Source organism: Rana temporaria, chromosome 10, assembly GCF_905171775.1.
Source record: "Rana temporaria chromosome 10, aRanTem1.1, whole genome shotgun sequence".
Classification (NCBI taxonomy): domain Eukaryota; kingdom Metazoa; phylum Chordata; class Amphibia; order Anura; family Ranidae; genus Rana; species Rana temporaria.
This window is the reverse complement of record NC_053498.1, coordinates 103,478,504-103,495,447: the sequence shown is the minus strand read 5'-3', so window position 1 is coordinate 103,495,447 and position 16,944 is coordinate 103,478,504. Positions and strand designations below refer to the sequence as shown.

General features: G+C 43.4%; 1 protein-coding gene across 1 annotated transcript in view; it reads right to left on the bottom strand.

Moving 5' to 3' along the window:
* PRKCZ (protein kinase C zeta) overlaps window positions 1-16,944 on the bottom strand; it is a 390,682-nt gene that overhangs the window by 364,734 nt on the left and 9,004 nt on the right. Inside the window, exon 2 of the mRNA XM_040325896.1 lies at window positions 16,313-16,488. Within this exon, the coding sequence (XP_040181830.1) occupies window positions 16,313-16,383 (71 nt within the window). The 5' untranslated portion in view covers window positions 16,384-16,488. The remainder of the gene's footprint in view (window positions 1-16,312; window positions 16,489-16,944) is intronic.

Here is a 16,944-nt window from a genome sequence, read left to right as displayed (position 1 = left end):
CATTGGCAGAGCAGCTTGCCTGGCTTCTGACAAAGACAGGTCTCTTCTTTTAGATGGTACTGCCCTGCAGTCATCGGGAAAATAGGCAACAATAACAAATGTTCCTCAATATCTAGTAAAGACAGAGCATAACCTTTGTGACTGCTTATTCACAGGAGTTTGGCTCTATAATAAGTATTAACCAATACCTGCAAATTTGATCTACAGATGAGAATTTGGCTCCTATAGTGTCGGCAGGCTGTAGATTCTCCTGGTTCAAATATTTTATTGAGGTTTAACAATGTGTAAATCATTTTACATTTGTCAAGTAGTCAAAGAAGAACACAAAACAGATGAGGTTCAAAGTATATACTATGAGCTAATGATGCATTGTAACGAACAGTTGAAAACAAACAACAACAACAACAACAACAACAACAGGGGGTCATGACTTGCCATGTGGATATAGGCAGTATGAAGTTAAAGTGGTTGTAAACCCACTTTTTGTACTTTTACCTACAGGTAAGCCTATAACAAGGCTTACCTGTAGGTAAGGAGAATATCTCCTAAACCTGCACGGTTTAGAAATTATTCCCCTCGCAATGCGCCGCTGCGCATGCGCAGGGGGGATCTACGGCGAAAGGACCGGCAGCCGCCGGACCTTGCCGAGTTTTAAATCTCCCGCGCGGGACTGACGTCATCGCCGCTCCAGCCAATCACAGCGCTGGAGCGGCGATACCCGGAAGACACGCCGAGGCAAGATGAAATCTCGCTCGGCGTGAACCAGGTAAGTGATATGCACCTCGTTCCGAGGTAAGCATTTCATAATGAGCTAATATGCGGTGCATATTAGCTCATTATGACTTTTCCCTTACAGGAGGAAAAATTACAGGAGAGGTGCAGTAATATAGGGGGGGGGGTAGTTGGTTGCATACAGGTCACTATGGTTAGCAGCGAGTATGATGCCCTAGTAGGGGATATAAGAAGTGGCCCAAGGAAATGGGAGAAGTTCAGATAAACAGGCTACTAGGGGTGGTGGTAAGTAAATATTCAAAGCCATCAACTTTTGTGGGTTTACCCATAGGCCTGATATGCGCCCAAATTTGAAGAGGGTGTCGAATAGGTTAGGGGCAGAGATTAAAGGGGAGGTCAAGAAGACTAGGAAATCATCCGCAAATAGGCATAGTTTGTGTTGGTAGCTACAGAGTTCTAGGCCATGGATGTTTGGATTAGAGCCGCTTGCTACTTCCTCATACCAGATAGGCATGGCTGTTCCTGAGGGGTAATCAATGGGTATGTTTTATAAAGCACTTGCAGTAATATCCCTTCCTCTGAGCAGTATTCCTCGAAGGTGGTCAAGTGTCAACCAAACCCCTGTGGATTTGGCAAGGAACAGAAAAAAATTATGAAGTTGCAGGGCACTCCAGAATGTCAGGCGGAAGGGGCCTGTGGTCTCCATTAATGATGCAATGGAGGGTCATTGTTTCGCTGTCAGAAAATGTGATGCTTGATAGCGATCAGCTTGGCGTAGGGTTCAAAAAGTCTGGTCTCTAAAGTCCATGATAAACTGCAGATTCCCTAGAATTGGCAATAAGGGAGAGTCTGTAGTAGAGGGGGAATCCTGCGTAAAAAGATGTGAGCATAGATGAAGGGTGGGTCCTATTAGGGGATATGACTTTATATCGGACGGTAGAGTGTTGTAATACCACGGAGCCCCCTTCAATGCTGCATCCGTTTGGGCCTGTTCTATTTGCGCCCAGAGCTTAACGGTGTAATGACAATGCCAGTCTAAGTCTACCTAGGTGTACTGCCTGGTAGTATTTCAGAAAGTGCTATTCCCCCAAATTGTTTAGGCAAGGAAAGTTGGCTCCGGGGGAACACAAGGTTGTCTATGCGGTCAGATGAACTTATGAACAAGAAGTGCACCTGCTTAAAGTAATAATATGGTATCTTTTTTGGTAAGGCCTGAAAGAGATATTAAAAGTTAAGGTTGTAAACCTTCATGTTTTTTCACCTTAATGCATTAAGGTGAAAAAACATCCGCTACTTACTGGCCCCCCAGCCCCCCCCCCCCATTTACTTACCTGAGCCCTTGTTGAAAGTCCCACGTCGAAAGCGTGCTTGCTTCTCGGCTCTTTTCAGCTCGGTCTTCTCGACTTTTCATAGGATAGATTGACAGAAGTGCAAACCAATAGCTGTGCTGCTATCAATCAACTCCAATGACGCGAGGGTCGGGGGCCGGGCCGAGTCCTGTAATCGGCAGCTATGGACGCCAGGATACAGGACTCGGGAGCGTGCCTGCAAGGTAACCCCCCTTGGGAGAGCACTTACCAGGGGGGTTACCAGAAGCGGGGAGGAGCCGAAACAGCCGCCGAGGGACCCCAGAAGATGTGGATCGGGGTCACTCTGTGCAAAACGAGCTGCACAGTGGAGGTAAGTATGACATGTTTGTTATTAAAAAATAAAAAATTAAGCTTTACAACCCCTTTAAAGTAGGATTCCCATTTTGAGAAGGTTGCATCTACCAAACCATGAGTGCAAACCTCAGTGCCAAATTTACAGAAGAGTATGAATTTTGGTAAAGAGAGGGGGGAAAGTTGGGTTCAAAAAAGGTACAAGATAATTTGGATGGGAAATATGTTCCCAGGTATTTCAAAGCCAAATCCATCCATTTGAATCCAAAACTCAACCTCAGGGTCTGAAGAAGGGCAGGTGGAACCCCCGTCTCCCCCAATGTGGCTTTCAATAAACCACCTGACAGCAGCGGGAAAGAGGGAGAGGAAGAGAAACTGCTGTAAAAAAAGCTATACAGGGAGATTGGTGCTTGTAACTGCCCCCACCATTGCACTGATCACCTGTGAGGCTGCCCAGCACCCCCTGCGGAGCTTGAGGATGCCTGGTTCGATACAACAGGAATCAGATCAAGCATCGGCGCATTTGCACAAGTACTGATGCTCGTGCAAATGCTTGGTATCAATGCAACCGTAATGTATATACATAATACAATCTCCATGCAACTTTAATACAGATTCCTTTAACCACTTAAGCCCCGGACCAATATGCTGGCTAAAGACCCAAGGGGTTTTTACAGTTCGGGACTGCGTCGCTTTAACAGACAATTGCGCGGTCGTGCGACGTGGCTCCCAAACAAAATTGGCGTCCTTTTTTCCCCCACAAATAGAGCTTTCTTTTGGTGGTATTTGATCACCTCTGCGGTTTTTATTTTTTGCGCTATAAACAAAAATAGAGCGTAATGTAATAAATATCCCCCAAAAACATATATAACAATTTTTTTTTTCCTCAGTTTAGGCCGATACGTATTCTTCTACCTATTTTTGGTAAAAGAAAAAAAAAAAAAAAAAAAAATCGCAATAATCGTTTATCGGTTGGTTTGCGCAAAATTTATAGCGTTTACAAAATAGGGGATAGTTTTTTTGCATTTTTATTTATTTTTCTTTTTTTTCGCCGTCGTCCCGGATCGCTCCCCGAGCGGACCCGACCTACGCATGTACCGCTCCCTGATCGGACCCCCCACCCACGTCTAGGCAGGCACGTACAGGTACGTTGATGTGCCTGTCCATGCCATTCTGCCGACGTAAATGTACATGAGGAGGTCGGGAAGTGGTTAAGTGAGGGAAGTCGAAATTTGATCCTGCAGTGGGCGTATTTTCAAAGCAGATCTTTTGCATGTAAAACTGATAAGAGAAAGGCATTCCCAAGTGACTGGATTAGTGGCAAAAAGATAATGGGGTAGACTGGTAAAAAATAGTGATATTAAAAAAGATAATTTTTTTAAATAACAAACGTTATACTTGCTTGCTCTATAGAATAGTTTTGCATAGAGGAGACCCAATCCTCCTCTTCTCAGGTCCCCCGCCGGCACTCCTGGCCCCTTCTCTTCTCTAAGTGCCCCCATAGCAAGCAGCTTGCGATGCAGGCACTCGTGCATGCTCACACACAAGCATAAGATATAATGCATGAAGGTAAAAAACCTTTCACCTGTAAAACCACTTTTTAGCATAATTCACCTTTATCAAAAACTGCAGGCAAGGGGTGCCTGTCGAGAAAAAACAGTTTTAGATATTTTACATTTGATAGAGCAGTGAGGGGTTAGGACCACTTCCGGTTTGTATTGTTTTTCCTGTTATGGAGATTTACTCCTGTAATGTCACAGGGCATGAAAGCAAGGGGAAAAAAAAACGAAATTGTAAGCTGCCACCCCACCGAAACAGGAATATAAAAAAAAAGATAAAATCTTCCAAACAGGGACACCTGGTTACATTCAAACTAGCGATTAGGGCAAATGCGAATAGTAGTGGTAGAAATCAGCTAGGTGCGGCCACTGGCCCCATTCACTATAATAACAATTCACCTGCGGCCGCAGCTATTCAGGGTTCTCTGCACAGCCAGCGAATACCTGCAGTGATTGCTGCTGGATGCACTATATGTGCAATTAGCTGCAGTGATCGCAGCAATTATCTGCTGTCACTGCAGGTAATCGCTGGATGTGCAGATTTACCAGTGTGAATGTAGCCCAAGAGGGGGTTTCCCTCACATTGGAAAGAGTGAGTGTATAGGACAGTAAGTGAAGGGAAAAATCCCTAATGAGACACAGATGGCAAAAATGTTTAAAATAAAACCACCGTGATACCGGTTTAAAAAAAAAATAGGCTTTAGATACACGTGGATGCATGGTTCAACTCTGGACATCTTCGGGTTGAAAACATGCGAGCATTACAGAATACAGTAAAACCTTGGATTGTGAGCATAATTAGTTTCAGAAACATGCTTGTAATCCAAAGCACTTGTATATCAAAGCAAATTTCCCATAAGAAACAATGGAAACTCAAATGATTAGTTTCACATTTATATGTCCTTCAGTTTATAGTCCATATAAAAAGATTATAGCAATGTCACCAGGTTGTGTAACCATAAATGCCCATCTACAAATGGAAGCCTCCACAAGGGCATTAGCAGCAAAATCCAGCAGGAGCTACAGAGTATTAAAGAGAAGAGAGGCGCCTCTAAGTGTAGCAATATGTTTCAAAATGTTGTACCTTCATTAAACGTAACCATATTGCTACACTTAGAGGCTCCTCTCTTCTCTTTAATACTTATGTATGTGATGTGACACTACTTGTAAATAAAGACAGACATCGCTTGTAATTTACGAAAACATTTTGCAAAACGCTCTCAAACCAAGTTACTCTTAAACCAAGGTCTCACTGTAAGTCAATCCAAATTTGGAGCTATTAGGAATGTTTTTTTTTTGTGGTTCAACAGGTTAAAAAAATAGCTCAAATCAGTCAAGTACTGTAATATTTCTTAATCCTTGTTACCTCAGATCTGAACCCTGGTTTAAAATTAAAGCTTTTGCTTTCATATTTCCTACTACACACATAAATGGTCCTTTATCGTCTACCTTATATTCCTCTTTTTTTTTTGAGACACAAGATGTTAAAACACTTACCAGCTTTACACACTACTATTACAGACTGTGACATGTTTATAAGTAATCATACAGAAATGTGCACACTGAATGTGAGTAAGAGAGGCAGCGGCAGAGAGCATACACTCACTTGCCTGATAAATGTTGTAAATCAAATGTGCGTTAATTTACAAGAGCAAAACAAAGGATGTGACCTCACTACTTACTGTCACAAGGTGAGATAACAATTGTTTAGTGTTTAATGGTCAAACATTGTAAACTGAACTACAGGACCCTATACAATCTCTAATGCCTTATTTTAAGAACAGTACAGTTTTAAGAGAAACTGGTCAATTACCAGACTGGAATACCATCTAGAAGTCGTCTTTGCAACACTGAAGCAACTGTTATTGGAAGATGAAGGGTTAAACTGCTTAGCAGTTACACCTTGGCGAGGAGTTCTCTGTAATTTAGTCCCCTGATCTTTGCACCATAGAGCACTTACATTTGCAAGAACACAAGATTCCATTGTCGGGAAGAACAGAAAAGAAGAACTTTGACAGACATCGGGAACCTGGAGTCCAGAATTGTATTAAAAGTGCAAGTAATGTTTATTTTTTTATTTTAGCTTTCCATACAGTAGACATGGTAAAACCTCTGCCAGGGGAGATGCCCTTCTTTTTCGGTCTCAAGATACAACAAGACATGAGCAGAGATTACTCAAAGTAAGGGAAATCATCTGCCTCTCATTTTTATCCCAGTGAAAACCCCTTAAAATAAATGTACAGCTTCAGGGAACCCCCTAAAAAGTTTTATATATCTATAGTTCATGGTACATACAGTACTCATCAGCTAGTTGTTGATACAGGAACAAATAAAATAGAATGCGCTATATCTACCCAACCCTTTACAATATCTCCTTGTTCAAGACAACAAAGTTGCTTTCAACATAATATCCATAAATATAAAACAAACATTACTACTACTGATAATAGCCAGAAATAAAGAATAGACAATGTAAAGCAGGGGTGTCAAACTCAATTTCATTGTGGGCCGCATCAGCATTACGATTGCCCTCAAAAGGGCCGGTTGTGTCTGTAATATTAGATGTCCAGCGCATCCCCTCCCCTTACATTAGATGTTAAGAGCCAACCCACCATCAGAAGTTGAGTCCCCCACTCTCCCTTACATCACAGTGTAACCCCCTTTCCTTAAGCTGCTGCTGGGAAGAAGCTAGATGCATTGTTTAAAAGCAGAAAGTAAGGGTCTTGAGGAGGACCAGAGGAGGGCGGGGGCCACATGAAATGGCCCGGAGGGCCGGATTCGGCCCGCGGGCCTTGTGTTTGACACCTGTAATGTAAAGTGAAGTGTTGGATGGTGTAGTGCCCCTCACATTAGTGGTCAGCGTATTAGTGCCCCCTCACATTCTTGGACAGTATAGCGAGTTGAGAGAGGGGGGTCTGACATTTGTCATGGGAACCAGCATCCCATTGACACATTGCCCACTACACACCAAAAAAAAAAAAAAAAAAAATCGGGTCAAATGTGTAAGAAAATACCCTATAATTTTCTATAAAACACATGTCACTGTAACACATACTTCTGAATCAATTCAAAAAGTATCACCGTACAGCCATATGAATTCTTCAGACACATCCCACACATGACCCGTATCAGGCAAAGTCACATACCCTTTACCTTTCACGCGTAGTTATTTACATAATTACATAGCCAAGAAGGAAAAGAAATTCAAGGACTTCCTTATTTGAATATGTGTCGAAGCACAACTCTGAACAAATCTTTAAAATGCCTCTATAAAGCAGTCAGCTTACCTGTATGCAAAATTAATATCTCCTAAACCTGTACGTTTAGGAGATATTCACCTTGCAAGCAGCCAATGCCAGAAAGAGAACTCCCACGCACATGCGCCACAAACCCAGAAGATGCCAGCGCTTCGTTCTAAGGCAAGCATTTTATAACGAGCTAGTATGCGATGCATACAAACTCATTATGTCTTTGCCTTACAGGTTTGTTTTTTTTTGTTTTTTTTTGCGGGCATACAACTGCTTTAAGGGCCCTTTCACACGTACGGACCGTATGTCCGCATTTTCATCCGTCCGTTTGCGGATGAAAACGGGACATACATGGGACCCTATGCGATTACTGGTGTCAGCGGATGAACATGACACCCGTAATTTGTCCGCCTCCAAAGATCCGCATTTGCGGACGGAAGAAATCCTTGTTCGTCCGATCCCCCATAGGGGAGAGCATGCGCGTATATACATTTTTTTTATAATATATATATATATATATATATATATATATATATATATATATATATATATATATAAAAAAAATTCCTTCACTATGGTTAATATCTATGTTCTTAAACATTCGTATGTTTAAGTATGTTACACATGAATATTTACTTTTTACCATTTGCTGCCAGCACGCGGCAAATTTCAAACAAACAGCTTGCTGGTGGCCAGATAGTACTCTGAAATGGACTTAAAATAGCAAAAAAATTCAATTTAGGCTGTTAAAGAAGTTACAGAATAGGGCAGGGTTTGACAAATTTGCTTGGAATCTAGGAGCCAGCTAAAAAAGTTAGGAGCCAGAAACGCACCCCGTCCCATCGAGTTTGCGCGCAGAAGTGAACGCATACATGGGTAGCGCCCGCATATGAAAGCGGTGTTCAAACCACACATGTGAGGCATTACCGCGATTGGTAGAGTGAGAGAAATAATTCTATCCCTAGACCTCCTCTGTAACTCAAAACATGCAACCTGTAGAATTTTTTAAACGTCGCCTAAAGGCGCGGCGGGTGCACGGAGACACAGGATGGGGTATCCTGTGTCTCTGTGCACCCCCACCTCCCCCGCCGGCCTAGGCACCAGGTTGCTAATTCTAGTTAAAATTGCAACCTGGCGCCCGTATTTCGTCGAACCCTGGAATAGGGACACACCTCCTCCCTTTATCTTGGCAAACGTAGGACTTAACTAAAGCTGGCCATGCACAAATAATTCGGCCAGTTTCTGATGACTCACCCGAAATCTGAGCCATAGGAGGCCCAGTTGGCATCCCTCTGTCCCAAATCCTCCAATCTGAAAATCAAAAGAGCTGGGTGGAAAAATGTGGGCCAAACCGCGATTGCATTAAAGCTGAATTCCAGCTTTTCATAGATCATTTGGGCCAAGCTGATCCAAACAAAATAGGCCGCTGGATGTGCAGTATAAATTGTATGGGCCAGATTCACAAAAGAGATACGACGGCGTATCTCCTGATACACCGTCGTATCTCTGAGAGTATCTATGCAGCTGATTCATAGAATCAGTTACGCATAGATAGCCCTAAGATACGACAGGTGTAATTGACTTACACCGTCGGATCTTAGGATGCAATACTTCGGCCGCCGCTGGGTGGAGTTTGCGTAGTTTTCCAGCAAATTAGGTTTTACGGCGATCCACGAAGGTACGCGCGTTCGTTACGTCGTCGCAAGTCTTTTTTTCCCGTTGCAAAGTTAAGCCAAATTGTTTTCATGGCTTAACTTTACACCAGCCATGTTAAAGTATGGCCGTCGTTCCCGCGTTAAAATTTAAAAAAAAAATTTCAGCGTAAGTACGTTACGCACGTCGCCATTCACAAACACGTCGGGGCGCGGTAATTTCGCGCAAAGCACGTTGGGAAATTTACTAACGGAGCATGCGCAGAACGTTCGGCGCGGGAGCGCGCCCAATTTAAATGGTACACGCCCCATTTGAATTAGGCGGGCTTGCGCCGGACGTCTTTACGATACACCGCCGCAAGTTTACAGGTAAGTGCTTTGTGAATCAGGCACTTACGCTGAAAACTTGCGGCGGTGTAACGTAAAGACGATACGTTACACCGCCGCATTTGTACCTGAATCTGGCCCTATGTACCTGAGGCTACATGCAGGATACTGCACAGTCTCATACCTGGAACACAATAGAGTCTATCTGATCGGCGTTTAGCCAATCAGAGAAAGCAATGTATTCTAGCAATGAATACAAAGCTTTCCTCTGATTGGATGAGTCAGCTGATGATGCCACAACCTCTGACCAGAGGAAGTGTTGTACTCATTTCTAGAATACAATGCGGTGAAACAGCTGTCACCACATATTTCACTTAAGCTCCGAAAGATTTTACTCCCAGGGCACCACTGTGTTTTTGTTGTAGAAAGGAGAAAAAAAAACAGAACATTTAAAACAAAAACAACACACAGATTTTTTACTTTCTGCTATAAAACATATCCAATAAAAAAAAAAAAAAAAATCAAATTTCTTCAAATTTAGGACAAAAATCTGCTGCATGTCTTTGGTGAAAAAATATACTAGTAGTGGGGATGATCAGCAACTTATAGTGGGCCTGTGAAAGTGCGGTGGGCAATCTGACACTGGGTGGGAACTGACTCACTAACCTCACCAGTGACATTAATACAGTGATCAGTGAGAATACTATAAATTGTCACTGTACTAATGACACTGCCTGGAAAGACGTTAACATTCGTTAAACCACTCAGCAGGTCCCAGACATAAATCATTGGTCAGGACCTGCTGACCGACTTGCGTTACTCCTGCCAAGAAATGCCAGATTACGTGCATGTATGTGATTGTGTTTTGACAGAACCCCTACTAATGAGTAAAAAATTTGTTGTAGCCTTGGAGGCGGCCATGTTGTTGGTTACTAGCAGGCGGACTAACAATGTCTACTTATTATATTGTGTACCGTAGTGCATATGCTGCCGGTGTTTTGTGCAAACAGCCAGATCGTAGAAAGCCACCAGAAGTGACGTAATTGGAGATTTTGACAAGTTGGCTCTTTTGACAGAACACCCGCGCAGAGCAGCCTTCCTGTCGCTAGTGGATATGGTGTGAATTGGCCCTAAAGCTGGCCATACACTGATCAACATTTGGCCAGGTCAGCAATGACCAGACAAATCTCCATCGGTGTGTGACCATCCCTGGTCAACAGAGGTCATTTATTTGATTGACTTCAGTCGAAGGGACATACTGCAAAACCTTTGTAAAATCAGCAGCTGATCAGTATATTCTGACAGCAGCAGGTCCTGCTGGCAGAATGTAATGCCCCAGCAGAGTGGATTTCTCTATTCACCCAATTTGTGAGGATGGAGAATTCAGGGGTTTTTTTTTTCCAGGTCGCTGGCTGAACAAAAAGAAATGGACAATCTATGGGCAGTATAAGAGTATCAGTTTAAAAATCTCATCTTTCAAAAGTAACTTTAAATGCGCACCACAGATAGAAAATTGGCAACAAGAATGTACACATTTGAATGCTTTAGTGTGGGGAAAAAAAAAATAATGTGATTTGTGCATTTTTACTGCACGTTTAATAGAACTGCCTTTTGATGCGAGGCGTATGTATATTTACTTTGCCGTTTTCCCAGAGCCAAGCAGTGTACTCTTTGGGTGTTGTAAGGTGACATACAGAAAGACTGCATTCTTGTAGAAGATAGACATTCCTGCAAGACAAGCTACACCTGTCCTCAGGCCTGCACTTACTTATACTGTAGGTCCTGTCATTTCCGTTACTCCAACTTGACTGGGCTAATCTGCTCCGGAATGTGTGAGCTCCCACATGCTGTGTATAATCTACATACATATGGCAAGCTGATCAAGACATTCAAGAATACATATGTGATATGTAACAGGATTTACTGTCATTAGTCACCCATGAGCAATGCATCTCATAAAAAACGCACACGTGTTCTACAGATGAACTGTTAATAAATAATCAACGGAAAAAAAAAAAAATCTGACAAGATTGTCCCACATAAGGTGCACATAGCAGATGATCGTCCCAATCAGGGGAGCAAAAACAGAAATGTTTAGCTCTGCTGTGGAGAACTGGGAAATCAGCCGTTTACACTGTTCCATTGAAGAGTAACTCCACTTTTGTTGAGGAAAAAAACAAATCCCATCTGGGTGATCTATGTACATTGCAGGGAATATTAACAGACTTTGCTGCAGATTCCTACCTTTTGCTATTCTGAAGAAATAGCTGTAAGTCTGTGTCAGGGTGAAAAGTGAATCTAATGGGAGTGATTTAACCACTTCCATACAGGGCACTTACGTACCTTCCTGCCCAAGCCAATTTTCAGCTTTCAGCACTGTCGCACTTTGAATGACAATTGCGCGGTCATGCTACATTGTACCCAAACAAAATTGGCGTCCTTTTTTCCCCACAAATAGAGCTTTCTTTTGGTGGTATTTGATCACCTCTGCGATTTTTTGTTTTTGCGCAACAACTAAAAGAAGACCGACAATTTTGAAAAAAATTTAGTTTTTATTTTTTTCTGTAATTTTTTTGTAAATAAGTAAGTTTTCTCTTTCAATTATGGGCACTGATATGGTGGCACTGATGGGCACAGATGAGATGGCACTGATGGACATCGACGAGGTAGTACTGAAGGGCACAGATGAGGTGGCACTGATTGGCGGCGCTGGTATGCGGCACTGATGGGCACACATAGTTGGCACTCATGGGCACACATAGTTGGCACTGATGGGCACTCATGGGCGGCACTGATGGGCACTCATGGGCGGCACTGATGGGCACTCATGGGCGGCACTGATGGGCACTCATGGGCGGCACTGATGGGCACTCATGGGCGGCACAGATGGGCACTCATGGGCGGCACAGATGGACACTGTGGGGCGGCACTGATGGACACTGTGGGGCGGCACTGATGGACACTGTGGGGCGGCACTGATGGACACTGTGGGGCGGCACTGATGGACACTGTGGGGCGGCACTGATGGACACTGTGGGGCGGCACTGATGGACACTGTGGGGCGGCACTGATGGACACTGTGGGGCGGCACTGATGGACACTGTGGGGCGGCACTGATTTACTTGTTGCCAGTCAGTGCCCATTTGTGGGCACTGATTGGCATCTTTTTTTTTTTTGCATCCTTTTTTTTTTCCCCCAGACTTTTTTTTTCTCAATTTTTGTTGTTTTGCCCTTCCCTGGTGGGCATCCCTGGTGGTCCATGTGGCGATCCGAGGGGGGGCTGCGCTGATAAACAATCAGCGCGAACCCCCCCTGTCAGGAGAGCCGCCGATCTGCTCTCCTCTACTCGCGTCTGTCAGACGCGAGTGAGGAAGAGCCATCGACGGCTCTTCCTGTTTACACCGTGATCAGCCGTGGTTGGACACGGCTGATCACGTGGTAAAGAGTCTCCGTGAGAGACTCTTTACCGAGATCGGTGTTGCGGGGTGTCAGACTGGCACCCCGCAACAACGATCGCTGCGATGCGCGCCCCCGGGGGCGCGCAGCGGCTAAGAATCCTGAGGACGTCATATGACGTCCGGTCAGGATTCTACAACCACTTTGCCGCCGTCAATCTGTCATTGGCGGGCGGCAAGTGGTTAATAATTATCAGATTCTAGACTTCCAGGGTTCGAATGAGGAAAATGGTAGGGTCTACATCTTTACCTTTGTGAGCATCTCACCATGAAAATGTGAGTATTAAACTGTTAAAAAAACTGTTAAAAAAAAAAAGTCCTCCTGTAGGTTTAAAAGAAGAACAGCCAAAGCTTGTTTGGCTGTACTTCTATGGATCACAGGAGTGCAGTTCTTATTGCACTCTTGTGGCCCGTTTTCAGCAGAGAGCGGGCCGAAGTGAATACGGAGTGCAGTTTTATGTAATAAAGTATGAAAATGTTTTTTACTACACCACTGGAGGCTGTTCTTTCCATCTCTTCTTGGCATGTTAATGGAGTCACGTAGCATGGTATTATGAGTCCAAGGCAGCCTTAAAAAAAAGGGGCCAGCACCAAACTTCCATTAAAAGTATCCAGGAGCACACAGACGGGCAGCCTGGTGGACAGGAGGATTGGGGGAGTTTACTACAACTGTACAGCGGATCATCTTAAGGAAGATCTGGTGAGAACATCACATGTGTTTTATGGCCACAAATGCGTTGTAGGTCACACTACCAAGGAGAGAGCATTGTGAGCACGGTGGTGACACGGGAAGACTGTTCATCATGATACTGCCCTTTGACTGGTATGTGCAGGAAAATGTATTGATTTATATACACATAATACACATTATATGAAATGACGGGCACCATTACGCAATATTTGATTATATGGACACATGCAAGTACTGCTTCACTGTGCGCAGATTTATATATACACAGCATTTTCTCATCTTCTTAACACTTTTAAGTGACTATTTATTAGAGCACCATAATATGACTATTAGCAACTTTTGAATGGTTCGCTGTATAGTAGGTAGCGCAGCACTAAACACCAATTAGTTAACCTACAGGCCAAGGTAGGTTAGACCAAAGCAGCCCACAGATGATGCAGTTTTCATTCCTTCCACCACGGATGGAAGAAAATAAGATCGCTAAATTCCCCCATCAACACTGACTGTCGATGTGGAAATGCCTTCTACAGCACTATTGTGTTCTGCCAGCTGGGGAGCGCAGGGAGCCTTCCCAGCCAGCAGAACACAATGTTTAAAACCCTTTCACACTGGGGCAGTGGGGGGCATCGGCTATTTTTAGCAGGTATTTACTGTCGTTTTCGCAACGCTATTCGGCTGCTAGTGGCCAAAAAAGGATTAAAACAGTCTGCAAAACGCCACTGCAGCGGCGCTTTGCCGGCGGTGCTGCCCATTGATACAGGTTTTAGTCCACAATTTATTTGATTTTAATGGGCAGGGACGCTTTAGGAGCGGTGTATTGACTGCTCCTACAGGCGCCTCAAAGATGCGGCTAGCAGGACTTTTTTTTTTTTTTTACTGACCTGCCAGCGCACCACTCCAGTGTGAAAGCCCTTGGGCCGCTCTTTCAGGGCGCTTTGTAGGTGCCATTTTTAGCGTTTTAGCACCTGAAAAGTGCCTCATTGTGAAAGGTGTCTTACTGCTAGCAGCTAAAGCAGCCGGCAGTAATCGCATGTAAAACGTCCAACAAACTGGTTGTACCAAAGTCAATCGATGGATCGACTTGGGTACAATTATCCTTCCCATAGATGGATCCCTACTGAACCGGCATAATATTTTGATCCATGTACGGCCAGCTCAATAGTTAATAAGTGTATCCATGCAACTAAAATGGTGTATTAATTATCAGCAAGCCAGAAATGTGCAGCCCTAGCAATCCAACTATCATAGTACAAATTTTGGATATATTTTAATTAGGGAAAAACATTCCTGTATCAACAAGAGATTGATTACATTTTTTTCCAAAGGACTTTCAACAAATGTGAACCACTTTAAAATGTCACACGAATTAGGGCCCTTTCACAGGGGGTCCGCCACACGAACTTCACTTTGCTCAGCGCGGGATGGATCCCCCGATTCCAATCCCCCCCCCCCCCCCCGAGCAGGCGGAGGACAGGTGCGTCTCTGCTCACTGTGCAGAGACGCACCTGTCAGAGTCCCGCTCTCCTCTATGGGGAGATCGGATGAAAAAACGGACTGCCTGTTTTCATCCGATCCGGCAGATAGATGGAAAATAGGGTCTCCATCCATCTGGATTTTGCAGAGAGGATTGGATCAGATAGCCGTGGGTACCAGCGGACAGGTCACCACTGATTAGGTCCACCTGAAAAACCGACAGTGGGACCGGATCGGAAAGGCCATATGAAAAGGGCCTTAGAGTAAAGTGCCAGAGACCTTTGCAGATTTTGAAACATGCAAGTCTCTGGTTTCAGTATCTGAGAGTGTATGTCGATACTGATTGGGTCACCCTGGTTAACTGTTACTTTCAAAGCATGTCCAGTTACACACCAAGTGGTGACAAAAGAAGGTCGATAGCCCCAAAGCCCTAAAAGTCAGCAATGATAATGACAGTTCCCATAAATCGATCCTACATGCTTCCTTTTAAATCACAGGTTTTAGTCTACAATTTATGCCTATAAATTAGATTAAAATTCCTGCCAAATGAAGATCATGGGATCTCTGTTATGTGAAACATTGGAGAGTCACAAGATGGAAACATGCATATAGAATCTGTAAACTAAACAGGCACAGAACAAAAAAGATTCAATTATATGTTAAACTATACTCTCAGATTATTAACATCTAGATGAACCTTAAATTTCCTCAACCTATTTATGACATTCAGGCAGAAATAACCCCTGTATCCTTCACAGCCAAGAAATGTCATCTTATCTGCCGTTTGATCTTCAGTTGCCCTGGTGCAGCACATGGGATCAGCTATGACACCAGCCATAGCAAGTTAGTTGAGATCTGCCATGGCTACGCCACCAAAATTAACTGGGTTTTTTAAAGGTGCGCCAGGGAAGCTTATGCCCATCATTACTGCAGGTGAAGGACTTGAGGATAGAATTCATAAGTTTGAACATGCTTTAATGGCAAATATACCAGGGTGTGCCATTGAATGTACAGAATCTTGGGCAAGAGGACCATTTCTTCTTGCATTTTGGATTAGGGAAAAAAAAAATGTCCAGTTTCACTCATAAGGTAAAACACTGTGTATATGCAAGTTTAAAGGACATCAATAAGACTGGGCTCAACATGTATGAGTGTCTATATAGTTCCAGCTCCATTTTTATTGTAGGGACACAAAAACCTGACACAAGTTCTATCCCTTCCAGGTAAAAGGTTCTGACATTACATATATTTATCTAATATTTTATTTTACAAAGAGACAACACCATATGAGAGATCTCCCTACAGTAAACAAAGAAACACATTTTCACAGTGCCCACTACAACACAGAGATTTCCCCGTACATCTATCAGTGACAACCGATGAAATACAAGATTTGCCCTCCCTTGCAGTCCTGGTGACAAATATGAAGTCATTGAAAATGCAACAGTTTCCCTTTAAAACCAGCAACTGAATTCATCATTCAAGAGTAACACAGAGAGATCTGTACAACTTACCCATTGTAGTGTGCCTTCATTTTGATGATGTCTTTTGATAAATCCATTTTGGACCCCATCTTGCTTGGCATGATACGAAGGATATCCAATGTTAGGATTGTCTCAGGAGAAGCACATGTACAGTCTGAACAGGTCAGCCAGGCAGCTTCAGTAGTAATCAAACCAGAATGTCACTCCTACAGAAAGAACAAAACAATGAATCACTATTTGAATTCCAATACCTTTTACGACAATGACACGGTCAGAGAGATTATGAAATAGGTTTTAAATAGAAGCATTTTTAAACTACTTAAAGGCTGACACACATGTGATCAAACAGTAAATCATTCATACGTTCATGTATATAGTGCTTCATTGGGCTATAGGTTAGAGAATTCCTTCTACCACGGACAGAGATAGATTTATATAATTTTTGGCAATTCATCTCCTATACCAGCAACAATACTTACTTAGGGTGGCCATGAACATATGAGCCTCATCTTGGACAAGGAAGCAAAATTAGACTGTCCTTACACACATCTTGGCCAGCATTTCGATAAACATGCTTGACTGGCTTTGCTGAGAGTTTGTGTTTATACCTCTGAACAAGAGTAGCAGCCAAGTTCTGCCAGAGATAGGTGTGTCCTGAATGT